Source organism: Ornithodoros turicata, chromosome 6 (genome assembly GCF_037126465.1).
Source record: "Ornithodoros turicata isolate Travis chromosome 6, ASM3712646v1, whole genome shotgun sequence".
Taxonomy (NCBI): Eukaryota; Metazoa; Arthropoda; class Arachnida; order Ixodida; family Argasidae; genus Ornithodoros; species Ornithodoros turicata.
Window position 1 is genome coordinate 27,446,475 of NC_088206.1, and position 16,068 is coordinate 27,462,542.

At 45.5% G+C, this 16,068-nt stretch overlaps 1 protein-coding gene across 1 annotated transcript in view; it reads left to right on the plus strand.

Moving 5' to 3' along the window:
- The first annotated feature begins 9,171 nt into the window (after positions 1-9,171).
- The window catches only part of LOC135396485 (major facilitator superfamily domain-containing protein 4A-like), a 184,948-nt gene continuing 178,051 nt past the window's right edge, over positions 9,172-16,068 (plus strand). The window contains exon 1 of the mRNA XM_064627480.1: positions 9,172-9,490. Within this exon, the coding sequence (XP_064483550.1) occupies positions 9,249-9,490 (242 nt within the window). The 5' untranslated portion in view covers positions 9,172-9,248. The remainder of the gene's footprint in view (positions 9,491-16,068) is intronic.

The following is a 16,068-nucleotide window of genomic DNA, read 5'->3' on the forward strand; positions in this document are numbered from 1 at the left end:
TTATTATAAATACTTGGGTGTCATTATTAGAAACGATCTAAAATCGGATAGCCATATTAAACACATGTGTTCTAAAGCTACTCCACGACTTTGGATGTGAAAAAGAAATTTCGCTTTGGAGCAACGAAATAAACTAACAGCATATCAATCATTAGATCTCCCTTGGAATATATGTATCAGCAGTCTGGGATCCTATGAAATAGCGCGCTGTCCGAAAATACAGTCGAGCCTCGATATAACGAAACTCTCGGGGACCACAATTTCTTTCGCTGTATCGAATTGAAGGTCACGAATCGCGATCTTCGCGATTGCGCCTCGCGGGCGCGCGCTGTACATAAGCGTCGATAACTCCCGCTACGATACGAAAAAGTTTTTCTTGAAATATTATAACAACTACAAATACGGCGCCAAACAGGACTTACGGCGTTTTATTCTTGCGTGAAATAGCCGGTTATTCGCGTCTGCGTCATGCCTAGAAGATGCGCTGTACGCATTGGTCGTACGCCGCCAAAGCCTCCGCAGCGTTCTCCATATCGTGTCGCGACCCCCCCCCCCCCCCAACTACGGTCACTACCTCACACCTTCCAAGCACGTCTGTGGCAGAGCGTCTTCCGTATGGCTCTTCGGTGCTACGACATGTTTGTCCCCGTCAAGAAAATCTGGCTGATTTCGTCACGTAGGCCACCACGCGAACGAAGCGTTTCCCACACACGCGCGCTGGCGCCTTGCGTCTCGTGCTCTTTTCGTCCTGTACTTGCCTGGAACCGGACAGTTCAAAACCAGCGCGAAAAGGAGAAACCTCAGAAGGAAAATCCCAAACCTTCCAATGACTCAGACTTCCTTTTGTAGGCACCATATTCCTCCCTACCCTAATTGCGCATGTCATCCTTCGCCGTGGGAACAGGACCCAGCTTGCGCCCTTTGTTTTCGTGACCCTGAAATCGGCTTTGGGGTCATAAACCTTATCTCGTTCTTTCGCTGTATCGAGGCGGCGGCTAAAAAGTATTTCGTTGTAGCGGGAGGTAAAATACATTGATCTCTATGGCCTTCTGCCGGGGAATGCAAATTATTTCGCTCTATCGCGAATTTCGTTATATCGCGTTACACTGCACGTTATACTGCATAGTGCGAATTTCGTTATACTGCGCGGTTCATATTGTCCAGGCGCAGAAGGACGCCGTCGATAACATCTATACGGCAATTACATGTAAGTATTAAAAATGAATGACTAAGTTACGAAATCTTTGTTTTACTTGGCGGGTGACTGCCTCGTGGATGGTCTCCCAAAATTTTTGGTTCAATACTGCTGAAAAAGCGTCGTTGACCTAAAAACAGAGAAAGAATACTAATATCTAGGTATCGCTCATTGAAGTCCTTACCTGTGAGACGGGAAAACGAAGCTTCCTGTGAACGGTAGTTGGACGCCATAAAGATTGCCAAAAATGACTGGATGCGCCAGCGTAGAATAAACTAGACTAACAATAAAATTTATTATAGTTCACGAATGACACGCGTATGCCTCTATGTTACATACTGCTATTGGTGCACAGTATACATTGCCATAGATACGTTCCTATACATTTCAGGCATTTTGCTCTGGTCAGGAAATAAAAATATTATTGCATTATTGCAGTAAATTTACGCATCAGGGAATTATATAGCCATTTTCGGAGGTGGCAGAAAAATGTCTTCTTGTCAAGGTGGGGCTATTGCTTGTTGAGTGATCTAGTAATTGTCCGCACCCTTCCGAAAATACTTCAGTTGAATCATATACACCTTGAAAACTGTCCCATATATACCTTACCACACTTTAGTGGTATACTGTATTGTATTGCTTTTACTCAAGCACCCAATTCCTCTTTTCGCTATCAGTGAAACATATGTGCAACCAGGGAAAGGTAACGGAATCTTTTTCATTTCCGTTACCACCTCTCTTACTGGCCCTTATTTGTTTCTGTTTCAGTTTCGGTTACCACCATTGTTGCTTTGGTTTCCGTTACGTTTCCGTTTCGGTTTTCGGTACCGCCTCCACCTCCAGCTTTTTGTTTTCCTTCTTTCTTTTCTTTCCTTTTTTTTAAAAAGAAGACCATTGAGACCGTGACAAAACTTAATCCCTCTACGTCCTGAAGTCTATTTTGAGGACCCCAGGGATACATGCATACAAGAGAGAACGTTTATTCAACACACACACATAAATGGGATGACGATGTGGTGGGTCATTCTCCGCCGTTATGGCGGTACACTGCCCCATTGCGCTTGTGGAAGGGATGAGAAAGTGATGATGATGGAAAGGTATTCTATTAGAGTTCGTCCATTAGTCCAGTGCTGGAGAGGAACTCAGCAACAGCTCGTAGGCCTTTCATCAGATGTGAGAGCTCCGACCATGGCCCGAGAATTTTGGCTAAGTCGAACTGGCGTTGATCGACGCGTTGCAGAGCAGTTTCCATGAGGGCGTGCTCGCGATCGTACTGTCCGCAGACCAGGACAGGTCCCCCAAGGTCGCCATTTCCCCATGTATTTGTTCCTATCCCGATGCGTGCAATGCCGGAGGCCGCCCTTAGATACCCCATTGTTACCAGACGTTGGCTTGCGTTTGATTGTAGCGCGCTAAAGATCCAGTTGAAGCACAATCCAAGCCAGGCCAAGTCACCAAAGGAGAAATGGACGACTGCGCCTGCGGCGCATGGTACGACAGGTACGCTGCACGCAACCGTGCACTAGATCCTTCCGACCGCTCAACACTTTTAAAAACGGGACCAAAAAGTGAAACACGACACAGAAAGTTGTTATACGCGTTTTATTTGGACATATGAAGACTAGATTCATTCGCAGAAACAACAAAAACATTTTGCCGCTAAACTTAGCGCGCTGAAGTGGTCCGGAACGGCAACGGTGGGGTATCTAGTGGCGGCCTTCTTCGTTGCACGCAGGTGAGTTTGGGGGACCTGGACCAGGAGGACGTGATGGAGGTCACCGCGCACACCACACGTGGAACAGATGCTGGACGCGCCGACACCGAGGAGGTGTTTGAAAGTCGGTGTAAAAGCCACATTAAGCCTCATGCGGTGGAAGAGTGTGGTAAAGGAAAGCGGCATTCGCTGGGGAAGAGTAAGGGACAATGTGGGGTCAACGGAGTAAAGCAGAGAGTGGGTGCTGATGTCACGTTGCCATTGAGGCTTGAGACGAGGTAACGGCGATCCCCCCGAGACAAGATGATGGGGACACGCCGGGTGTACTGGTGCGCGCCTGCGGCTGTTCGATCTGCGTCCTCGTTTCCGCTGATGCCCACATGACCCGGGATCCACTCGAAGACGATAGAGTGGCCCTGTGCGCTTGCTTTCTTGTATACTTGTAGGATTTCAATGAGCACAGGACTGAAGAAGCCGCGAAGTCCCATGGTTGCCACGCACTGCAACGCAGATGTGGAATCCGTAAAAACGACCCAGGAGGGAACGAGGCTGTCAGTAATTTTTCGCAAGGCGAAAAGAATAGCATAATGCTCAGCGCATGTTGACGATGTTTTATGTGAGAGATGATGGTCATCTGAAATTGACTCGGATGGAATGACAAAGGCAGACGACGAACAACAACATCATAGATGAGTGAATGATGGTGATGATGTGGGATGTTTGACTGCGTTGAGCGCAGGACCTTACCCCATTCTAAAAAGGTTCACATGAAAGGATGACGACAGCTATACACATCCCTGCTGGAAATAGTCCAATTCAAAATAGATAAGAAATCTCATTCGGTCTAAGTGGATGCCACATACACAATTCTCACTGAAAGTGACCATTCCGAATCGACAATTTTGGACAAATACCAGATTGAAAACAACAAGAATTTAGTGGGTTTCTATGAGAAATCATTGTAAATGTCAATGTGAACGAAGTGGAACTGCGCTCGATCGCACCCATTGGAAGCCAGCCTAGTTTCCCATTAGCCAAATGTACAGCAGCAATGATTTTCCCATTAAAGTTACATTGAAATTCTCATTACCGACGCACTTTTTGAATGTACAGTGAGTATTCTGTTGCATCAGAAAGCAGGTTTTCGCTGTAAAAATGAATTAGACAATATACCGTTCCTGTGTGAGCATTTATTCTTACACATATGACAATACACAAGATGTGAAAATATTGGAAGTGGCAGATACCACGGTGAAAGTTATTTGTGATGTTTTTTATAAGCGCGAATATTCACCAAGCAGTTGAAAATCGCTAGCAAGACAGCCGACACCAAGAACAGAAACCTCAATAAGCACTTACATGTTGTGAAAGCGTTCAGTCCATCATCAACACACACAACGCAAATCCACAATGAGTAAGTTCATAGAGACGTATCGCCATGTCCGAAGAGTGTCGACGAAAAAAAAAAAAAAAGCAAGAAGAAGAAGGCATGACGCTGTTCTGTGTTTCGTAGGAGATTTCTAATGCCCGTCCAGCTTGCGTTTCTTGTGTGAAAATTAAGGCCATCCAGCTTCTTTGAGATTCCGTTTTGACCACTTGTTGACAAATGCCGACGACCCTATGCGAGCCGCGCCGTACAAGGGTAACCTTCAAGTAATTACATTTAGAAAGATAATGCAAAAGCTGCTGGAACAGCAGCATGTCAACGTATATAAGCATCAAAATAGGCATTACATACCGTTGCACACAGCGCGGGTGGCAAAACATTGACTGCACGATCCTCCCATCAACGGTCGTAGTGCCTGCGAGCTGGGGTAAAGACACGCAAAGCGGCATTGAAAAACGGGAATGCTTGACAAATCGACTACTGACCTTAGACACGGATAGAATCCTCGAAATCAAGCACGAATGACGCCGACGCCGCACACATCCAAACGCTCCAACATTTCGTGAGAGACTGATTGTGATTAATCCGGGTTGACCCACTGATGTTTATGTATAAAGGCTGGATCGCGCATAGGAGAGGGGCTCGTGGGAGAGAGGTGCGGCAACCGGCTGCTCCCATAGGAAACAATGGGAAGCGATTTGATTTGGAGTATTTGTTGCGCTTTAAACGCTCCTTATTGCTGATTAGCACGCATCTTTCTTAGGAATCAGTGTGGTGATGTATTCCAAACGTGCTTCAGCCGTGTTCCTCTAGTTTTTAATGGTAATTGCCTTCTTTTTCTTCTCCGCTGCATGTATTCCGAATAGGGGGTCGTAACTGTCGTGCACAGGGCGCGTACGCACGAAGGTGAATTTGGTGAATGTCAACCTATAAAGTTAATTATGTTTACTCAGAAAGGTTTCACACTGTCTGTTATTGTAAGGTACCTCCGTTTTTATATTTTTTGTTTGTTTTCGTTTGTTGTTCGGTTTTCGTGTGGTGTTCCGCGGTTCTCGTTCGTTGTTATGTGATTTGGTATTGTACGGTTCTCGTTTGACTTTTTCCATTATCGTATTATGTTCTACGAGTGTGTGTGTGCTACAATAAGACCTCGATCCGTATTCTGAAGGGGCTCGTTATTTTATTCAGCACATCGCCACCAGCAATGAGGTGGAGTATAGACCTTGGCAATGAAACTCCCCATTTCTCATCTTAAAATAACGTTATTGTCACGAGTGCTTTGCAGTTGTTCAGCTGTCAGCGTATTTCATTACAGAAATTCGAAGCGCTGTGCACGAAGAGCATGCACATGCATGACTTATCACACACGAAGCAGTTTGGCGCCACTTCCACACTGAAAGGCCCCTGAAATCAAATTTGTTGATGTTGACAACGCTCAGTACGGGACAAGTAGGATAACATAAGTTAAATGGAATTGCTATATTATAATTTATACATGCGTGACACCTGCACATACCTAAACGGTTGTGTTGAACTTGTCACCTCAATGAAGCAAAATCAGTGGTTACTGAATGGCAGCTTGCTTCGGACGTCTTCGCAATTTGCCTTCTACGTCATCTTCGTAGTCATCGGCAGCAAAATGAGCTCAGCACACACGACACGACTGCTGTATCTAATAGCAGAGTGCTTGGAACCACATTCGTTTTCGCGAACTCTCCTGTGGAATCTTGTGGTAGGAAACGCCCGTCGTCGGAGATGCACGAAGATGATTTTTGCATCCCCGAACACCAAAACTACGCCAGTCGGTCTCTCGAATACATATGACACAGCAGCCACAGACATATCATTCACTTCCATTTTCTGCTTCGCGCGACCAGCATGACCACCCACGACGTAGACAATAGACCATAGTAAACGCCTAGCAGATGGCGTTGCGGATCGTAGCTCATAGCGGCGGAGTAGCTGAATGCTTTATTAACGCTTTATTAATGTAGAAACTATGGAAGTGAGCGTCATTTTTAAAATGGCGTTTAGCTGTAAGATAGTGTGCGTCAAGTTTGTTCTCTACAAAATTAACACTCACGTGGTAAGGGTTGACCAATCTCTGGGAGCCCTGGACCCCAAACCCAAGTTGCTCTTTTTCGCCGTTCGTTGGCAGGCCCGTCCATGTTCCGGCAATCTTAAAAATATTTATACGTAAAAAATATGCCGAATTGAGAAGTAATGCCTTCTGTGTGTTACCAAACAATGATGTTGTGCACGATAGTGGGCAAAAATATGGGGGTTATTATTCACTTTTCAGTCCCTTTAAAATTTGATGAAGAAATGAATGAGATCGCGCCTACAATTTCCAGCAGGGATATAGTACGTGATTTCTGTGAACAGCTAATATGAACATGGTTTCCAGGAATGTTAGGGCCGGGTCCCATAGCTTTATGCGAGCAGCAGCAGCAAAGCAGCACCGGCGCGGCAGCAGCAACACGGCAACATGGCAGCAGAGCAGCTTTCTGCTGCCGCTGCTCTGCTGCTGGAGGCGTCCCATAGCTTCGTTTTGAATTAGCGGCAGCAGCGGCTTAGGAAACACAAAACGTGTTGGCAACTGTGTCATTGTTTACATTTCGCACATTCCGAAGGCGTACGCAGCGGCTAAGCCTTTTAGTGCACACACCTAGCAACGCAATCCTAGGTGAAAGGCGTTTGTGTGAGAGATATATTGTGGATTTGGAGCTCATAAGTGAACTTTGAGATGAGTGTGGTGGTTGTCTGAGCCTCGTATTACCTGATTGACTCTTCGTTGATGTGTAGTCAGTTTCATGACATTCAACGTAGGTTCGTCCTACTGCTGTGCAGAACAATCCTTGCTGTGTTGTGTGGAGATTCTTCTACGGGATTTTGTCGTATAAATATTGCCTCTTTACTATAGTATTCGATATTTTGATTTACGGTGACTGTCAAATGCGTACGTTGCTCTTAGTGAAATAAAATTGTCTAACGAAAACAAAGGCCCCTTCTGCTAGTACTTACTGCTTTCTGCCTGTTTTCACAAGGAATGGGTTCGTTATCTATCTCTACCGAACCTTTTTTTGTTGTCTGAACGTTGTCTATCTCCATCTAACCCTTTTCGAGGGTCAGTTTCATTTACAACCACCTAGCAAGTTTTTGGAATACCGACCACACGAAATGTGGTCGGTATGGTTTTCACACGGCACGGAGGTGAAAGTAATTTGCTTGTACGTTATCAGGTCACGGTGTTTGAAGTACTTTCCAGAAAAAAAGCGAACATGTGGCTACAACTGGTACACAACATATGTATCACGGAGGTTCGGTGGAACACTTTATTGAACTTTATGAACTGAATTATGTCCTGAAAGCGCACTTCACGCAGTCCCGATGATTGAACACTCGCTCCAAACTACTGGCAATCACAAGCGTATCCAGGTCTTCAGAATCAAATCACAGAACAACCAGAAACAAACCTTCTGCCGTCACTCACCGCCCATGCTAACCCTAAACACCGTCGAACGAAAACAATACCAACCAGCCTCCTGATTGGCTTTCGAGACGGACTGCTCAGGCTGCAGAGCAACAGGGCAGCACAGCAACCAAAAATTCGGATACGAGAGCAGCAGGGAATTTCTGCAGCGCGGCAGCGCTGCTGCTCTCGCCCAGTGCTATGGGACCGCTCGTGTCGCTGCAGCTCTGCTGCTCCGCTGCTGTTGCTCTGCTGCTGCTGCTCAAATCGAGGCTATGGGACCCCGCCTTTACTCACGCTTGCTACTTCCAGGTCACTATAAGCGTATAAGAACTATGCTTCTTCCATTTACTGTATACTAGTTACTTATATGCTCCAGTTTGATAGTTCATTTAGTTTTAGTTCTTGAGTTAATTTTAGTTTGCTTCATTGAGGTTTATTTCATAAATTTATCTACATGATATGGAAGAATTGCAATAATTCGGGCCCTGCGGTACCCGAATTATTACCGTAAATTATTGTCGTTTCCGTTTCTGTTTCAGATATTCTAACTGTGCGATATCCGTTTCCGTTTCTGTTACCGTTACCTGCTATATTTCCTGTATAATGCCGTTTCCGTTTTTGTTACCGTTTCCGTTACCTTTCCCTGTGTGCAACCTGACTTCCGCCCAACCCAACTCAACCAACCCAACCCAGCACATCACCTACGAGCTGTTCAAGCCCTCGCCTTTTTAGCAGCAACAGGACTCCTGCGTGAACTCTGAACATTCATCATCATTCGTCATCTTCTCCCCCTCAAGCAATAGGATAGAGTGCCGCTTCAGTGGCGAAATAGCCCACTACATCGTCATCACTTATTTGTTGTTGTTATTGTTGTACACTATACACGCTATACACTATACGCCGATACGACAACCTACAAGCTTGTTCCCGTGTTTAATCTGGCAATCCCTCGGTGTGCATGTCCTTATTGAACTTATTCATTAGAGAATTCAACCGAAGACCCGTTTTGAATATCACTTCTACTTCGTAGGCGTTATGGATAACTTTTTTAAAGCGATGCGAGACTTTGTGTACATATTGAATAACCCATACTCTCTGCTTGCTTTCCGTACTCTTATCTCAGTTAATTCTGTCTCAGATTCATTGCCTGTTTTAACACTCGGCTGACAACATCATATATCACGGTTCTGGGGTTATATCACGGTTATTCATATACTGCTTGTGTCGGAGCTCAAGTTTAAGGCACCTCGTGTCACTCTGCTTCTCCAATGGGCTCGGGAACACACGTGAACACGCTCTTCTCGACGAGCAATGTTCTCAAAATGAGGCGGTCAATTCCCACGAGGTGGCTCCGCCAACAATATGAATAAAACGAAACGGATCAATTCCCCTCCTTTTTTCCTCGCGTCATCGTCTACAACGGCGGGGGCGCACGGTGTCGCTGTGGTCGCTGCGACGGCGAGTAGCAGTGAGCAGCATGGAGGCATCCTCAAAGCGGGATTATCTGCTGTCTCTCTTATGGGCTCACAAACATACCACAGTGACGTTATGTGCTGTCTTTTGGAGTTTCGGCATGTGTGTGGCATTTCTGGGCCCGACGTTGCTCGACTTGGGCTGCAAGACGCAGACGGTCTTCTCTACAATGTCGTGGGTGTTCTTCAGTCAATCCCTCTTCATCCTTCTTGGTGCGGCGGCTGCGGGCGCAGTGCTCATTCAAAGGTAAGTTCCCAATGACAAAATTCACTGATAAAACTCGTTGGTCCGATAACCTTTTTCGCTTCTTGCACGACGGGGCCACATGGCTCTATCGATCGCGCCGTTTGAAGAGACACTGTTTTCCGCATTTCGGTACTCCCCCCTTTTTGCGACAAAATCTGTTGCGTTCAGGCTTTCAGTTCATCTCGTGTCGACTCCGCGTTTCTGTGACTGTTCTTTATTTTTAAGTTTCCCGCGTAGCACCTGCCTTTCGGATATTTTCCGATATCACCGAAAGGTTGGCATGAGGCGAGCAGGCAAAAGGTTCCATAAAAAGGCCGTAACATCGGGCTCTGTTTACCCTGCGAGCGTTATCTGACCGCAGTAAAGCAGAAACGATGAATCTGAAGAGATAAGGGGATCGACCTGGCAGAAAACAAAAACAAAACGCACGCATGGAATGTGATCTCCTTGAAACATTTAACGGCAGATCGTCGTAAAACAAATGGGTAAACGCACCGACCAAATTGTAAGAGACCAGAGCCCCACTTGTAACATCATATAGGTGCTCTTCATTGGGTTACCCTTGTTGCGCGCCAAAACAAACCCACGTGTGTGACACTCAACCACAGAAATCGGTCTTGGAGCGGCCCATCTCTCGCACTGGTCTCACACGCCTCGGACCGTTATATCGGAGAGATATGTTCCGCATGAATCGGCTGCATAGAGCGCCATCTATTGGGTGCACACGCTATGTTCTCCTTCAGGGCGCATGCGGAAAGATATCCTAGGCATGATCTTCTGGTGTCACAAAAAAACAGAAAAAGCGGGGGGGTGGGGTTGTGTGCCTTTTCTACGACGTTCTGAGGGAGCTCGTTCAACAAAAAGGATTCAAAGTTAATCCCTCAGAGAGATCTACATGTTCTATTTGGTTGAGGTGCGAACACATCCGATGAAAACAGGGTAACAAAAACTTGGGTGGTGACAATTTAGGCGCCGTCATTCACACGGCTCAACCGCTTGATCCAGTTTTGACCAATTTTGGCGACGAGCGATATCTGCAATATCCTCCGTCAAGGCCAGCTTTAACTTGGTGCCTTTGAACACAAAAGCAGTGGCTCTCGGAAGCCGCCAATGGGGCATCATCACCAGTTGGTCCAAAAGGTTGGCCCGCGAGAAAGCTTTGGACATAACCTTTCCCAGGGTCTTGAGGAAACTGGAACTCTGATGATATGTATCGATGGTGTCAGCGACTCGGATATGAGCCATAGCCGCGTTTCTAACTTGATTTCACTGAATCGCGTCCGCCCTTGGCGACGGTAACGCCGACCAGCTGCGGGAGAGTACCGCCTAGGGGCACCGCGCAGCGCGCGTGCACACTGTCACTTTAAAAAATCGTAGCGTCGCCGACAATCAAATACGAATCTCAATTTTTTTCTCTGTGTTAGGAAAGGGTTTCTGCGCAACATATAAAAAAATCGCGGCAACTTCTTGGTGGCCATTTTTTGCTAGCGCCGGCCGCAATACAGCTAAATCGCGATACCGCCTGTGAGATTACTATAATCTACTTCTAGCAGACTAACTCTAGAACAATGAAATTGGTACGAACCGATAGGGTATGCAATGACGAAACGAATGGTGTAGGTTTCATTATTATCCAATAATCGGCGTCAGTACAGGAAGGCTCCGAAAAACGGCGTTTTTCGCGTTTTCTTGCGACTTTGCCACTTTTTTACGAAAAATGTGTCAGTTGCAAACGGGTAGGAAGAAGAAAATGAATTGTCCTTGTAGTAGTGAGCAGGTGAAAAAATTGTAGTTCTTAGAACCGCATAGTTCTCAATTGAGAAGCCCGCAAAGTAGCCGGAAACGACTGGGTCACATTTCGACCAGTTTCTTTCTCCCCCTCTCCCTCAAAAATGGCTGAAGGTTGGGGCTTAAATATAGGCGCATTTTTGATCATTTCCCGTCCCCTGAGGAATATATTTCTTTCAAAAAAATTGGAGGTGGTCAGGTTCCTTGCTTGGTCGAATTTCGCTGGAATTAGCCAAATTTTCAGAGATTTTATCGAAGGTTCATTACAAAGTACATTGGTGGACGCAATTTAGTGAGGACGTGACTGAGGAATATGTGAGTGCACAACGAATTTTCAGCGCCACTCTGAAATGACTTACGAAATACGTATGGGGTAAGGACCCGACATCTTATGACTCGAGCGGCGTCATTTTGCAGTCATCTTGCCCCGCCCCTCAGAGTGAGGGTATGAATCCGTCTCTCGTTTCATATGTATCCAATGATCTTCGTGATGCACGTATTGAACGTCGTAACCAGAAGAAAATATTTCGGAAGGGATTGTATGGGGACTTTAGGTGGGCGAGGAGGATTTCCCCTCGTTTTCCTCCCAAGTGCACTACCAAAGGTACCATTCTGGAAGGTTGAACCTCCAGAACCCCCCTCTGGCTACGCCAGTGCACTTGTTCTGAACTGCGCCCACATTGTGCGGAGAACAAAGAGGTCAACCTGATCGAAAATATTATCGGCTACCCATCTGTCGTCGGAGGGGCGAATGACAGGGTTTATATGGTCTCAGACTTGAGAACAATAGAGATAAAAGTAAGGTGTGCATGAGAGCCCAAGGTTTGTCTGTTGTTTATTTAGTACTTCAGTACTTCATACCTAATTATATAACCCGTATTTGCACCGTAATTAGATTAATAAAAAGCCATTTTGCAATATGATTCCTTTATATAGGTGCAGACTCTACTTCAGAATATGCTTCAAGGGCGAAGGGGCCAGCTCGTGATGAGTTATTGTTAAGTAAGATGGTGCTAAGTTAAGTAAGCTGGTAAGTTAAGTAAGTTAGATGGTGCTAAACTACAAATAGAAGAAAGCTTCACGCAGACAGCTTTGCAGATTTCCCGAGTAAATACGTGTCTTGATATGTTTGCGCAAGACGCGTATAATATATCACAATGATTCACTGTGTTGCCAACGTTGAGTTGAATGGAGACAGGGTGTCACGCATGACAGCTTCTTTCCACGTATAACGACGGTTCCATGGAACCGTCTATGATTTGCAATGTTCCTCAGAAGAATTGTTTCGAAAATTATGTTGCTACGCACCGAGAATTTACGTGGGCTTTCCAGAAGCGTAAATAGTAGCTCTGCTCCGTAAACGATATCGAGAAAATTTTCCTCCGCGCACACGTTTTATATTTTCGTTGTACCTTATCTTTCACAAACAAAGCTTACTGCAGAAACAGTAACTGCACGATTCCTATGACTAAAACACATAAAAGGTCTCTTAGTTTGAGAGCCCACTAGAGAGTGTTACCCTTTCACACGGGCTTATTTAGTGTCGTTTTCGTGAACTGCACTCCAAGCAAGCAAATGTCACTTTCACTACGTGCTTGCTACACGGCTTAAGTAAGTGTCACTTAAGCAATGATGGCAATTACAACAGATAAGAATAATCGGCGACAAAATTTCTAGGCGCGCGCCACAATACCTTCCTCAGAATATTTTTATTTGATTCAGAAACCCCTCCTACAAATCTTCTTCCAACATTAAACAAATTGGCCTTATACATGTGCCACAACAAAAATGGCCCCGCCGGATCGCCGAGACCGCGAAGTTCTCACGGGTTATTAACGACAGTAATGACATGTTTTTTCAGTACAATGTCACACTGTATTAAAATAAAATGAACACGCTGTTGAAAATACTTGTTTAAAAATATTGTGGTGTCGGGGCCCCTCGCTTTTTCTCAATATTTTTACCTGTACCTCAAAGCCTACCGTAGAGGCTAGGCACTCGGTCAGACGAATTACAAGTGAAGTGAGTTTGGGGAACTCACTAAGTCTTTAGTGCAGCACGCGAATGACACTAAGTGCAAATGTCACTCCTTGAAAGTGATACTAAATTAGTCCGTCTGACAGGAGTATTAGTAGACCGTTGATAACGTCACCGAGAAGCTACCGTACCTACAGGAACCAATGACAACGTGCATGACTCAGAATCTAATTCGTAGAAGGGTAGAAAATCCAGCGACCCGGTAAGGAAGATGAAGGGAAGTGCCTCAGGACGAGAGCCGCCGATATTTCGAACAGAGACTGTTCTTCTTTTGGGCGTTATAACTTATTGTTATACATGTTTATTATATATAAATATATGTCTCTGTTCCAAATATCGAAATATCGGCGGCTTTCGTCCTGAGGCACTTCCTTTCATCGGAATCTTATCAGTTGATTGAGTGTGGTATATACCGTACCCCCGGAAGTCACGTTATCAACGGTCTACTAGCACTCACTACTCTCGTGCATTTACCGTAGTGTTACGAATCCGCTATCATCGTCATCCACCACAGGGACAAAAAATGGTGACGACGAGGACAGTGTGAGAGAGGCACGAGAGTGGAATGACTCTTTTGGCGCATTCCTTTTTCATTTTCTCTAACGCCACTCCTCCTCCTCCTCCTTCCATTGAAGGGGCAAATAGTATTAAGCCTACGACGAGTGCGGGACAATCGCCTATATCCCGGCGGTGCCAAACGGATTCGCATCCCAATAGAATGCTACCTGCCCTTGGCGGTGGAAACCCGTTTCTCGCATAGGGTTGCAACTAGGGTTGGGAGTCCCGGGCCACTTTTATAATACCGGGATTTTGAGATTTTCCGGATTAATCCCGGGATGTCGGGACTGATGTAAAACCGAAACAGCACGCGTACACAGCATTTGTGTAGTAACTCTGATGATTCCTGCGTGCGTTTTGTGTGTGTCTCCTCGGTATTCTGTCACTGCGCGTTAATCAAAAACATTCGTTCTTTTAATATGCGACATTTTTTTATCCAAAAAGTCAAAAACTAATAAGGCCTAGTTTATGTTGGTGAATTGATGGGTAAACGAAAAAAAAAAATGGAGATGTTACTCTCAAGCCACTCGGGACTAGCTACTCCAGGACGCACTAAGTATTTAGGGCTCGTTATATCTAAAACAAATGAATGGAAAGGAGGGCGGGGAAAAAAGGAGAAAGGGCAAACTATACAAATCTCTCCATTTTGAAATGGGGAGCATCACCACACAACTTATACATGAAATGGAAAGCAAACAGGAAAATGCACTATAACTTTGCGCCAGAGGCAACAGTGCAGGAGAGTTTTACCACGGTCCTTGGTTTTACGTTCTCCTCAAATAAAATTATCGTTTTTATTCGCAGCTATCACGCATAGCGCCCGCCGATTAATCATACTGTACAGCATGCAATATCCGACTTCCAAAACTAAATCACTGAAGTTTCCAAACTTGCCGAGTAACAGGAAGTGAATGCCCCGTTTCCGAAAACACTTTCTTTTTCTTCCTTCCTTGTGCGCTTTATTCCTTCACGTGTGCGCCAATATGAAGACAGTTCGACGCCGCCGATGCCCCTCAAACGATGAAAGCATCTTCAGCGCGTGTATTACAGGCACCAACAACAACGGCCTGTTTATCGGCACTCCGTAAGGAATCAAATAAGACGTGCACGTCTTACATTGCTTGAGACGGAGGACCTCGGTATTCCCGGTTGCGAAATTCCCGATCTCGAAATTCCCGTTCTCGAAACAAGGAAAATCAAGGAGAATGCTCGATTACTTTGTGGGATGATACGCCGTGTTTAAGACCACGACATCACCATTTAACCACTCAAATTCACGGGTTTTCGATGTCTGTCCAAGTCATTTTGCCGAACGAAAGCCGCATTTTACAGCGGCCGTTAGGCTTAGCAGGGCGGACACGACGGAACAGCACGTTGGTTCTTTTATTATTAGGTAAGTCCAAGTTGTATGCGTTTGTATGTCCAGGTTAGTCTATCTTCGCTGTTGGCAGTTTCCCGTGCGCTACTGTTCATGTTATGGTCAGGTAACATGTACTTAAAGTATAGTTCTGAACCGTACTCTCCGTATCCATTAATGAGCTAAACTCTCGCCCCCTCTCTTTCACAAAATTGCTTGGTCCCTGGCCCCATCCAGCCCACCAACGCTCTGCCCTCAAGGCTCTCTTCACCTTTCTGGACACCATAGGACTTCGATCCTTATTGTGAAGGGGCTCATTATTCCATTCCCCGCATCACCACCAGCAATGGGGCAGAGTATCGCCCCTGGCGATGAAGCTCCCCAGTTATCATCTCGTAATAAAGTTGTTGTTGTTGTTACAGTAATTTATTTTGCAACGGGGATTTCGATCACTTTGTTCGAGGTACACTGTGGCTAGAAAAATGCGCGTTAGAGATTAAATAACTCGTAATTGTTACGCTGTTCTGTGCCACGAATGCACTAACAATAGGTTAGCGCATTAGGATAGGTTAGTGCATCAGGATGCAATAGGATAGTCCAATAGGCAAATCCCAAAAACCCTGCATGGATTGGAGAACTCATTTGGTAATGCAGCAGTAATTTCTGACCTAAAGCGACAATAAGAAACGTCGTAAAGGTATCCCACATTAACGTCATCATGTGTTGTGCGTATATACCTGTTCTCTCTCGCCCCGTTCCGCTCCTATTTGCCTTATGTGAATTGGCGGCTCAAAAAGTATGCTTCCTCGGAGCAAAATGTTTTGTGTGTGAGGTTTCC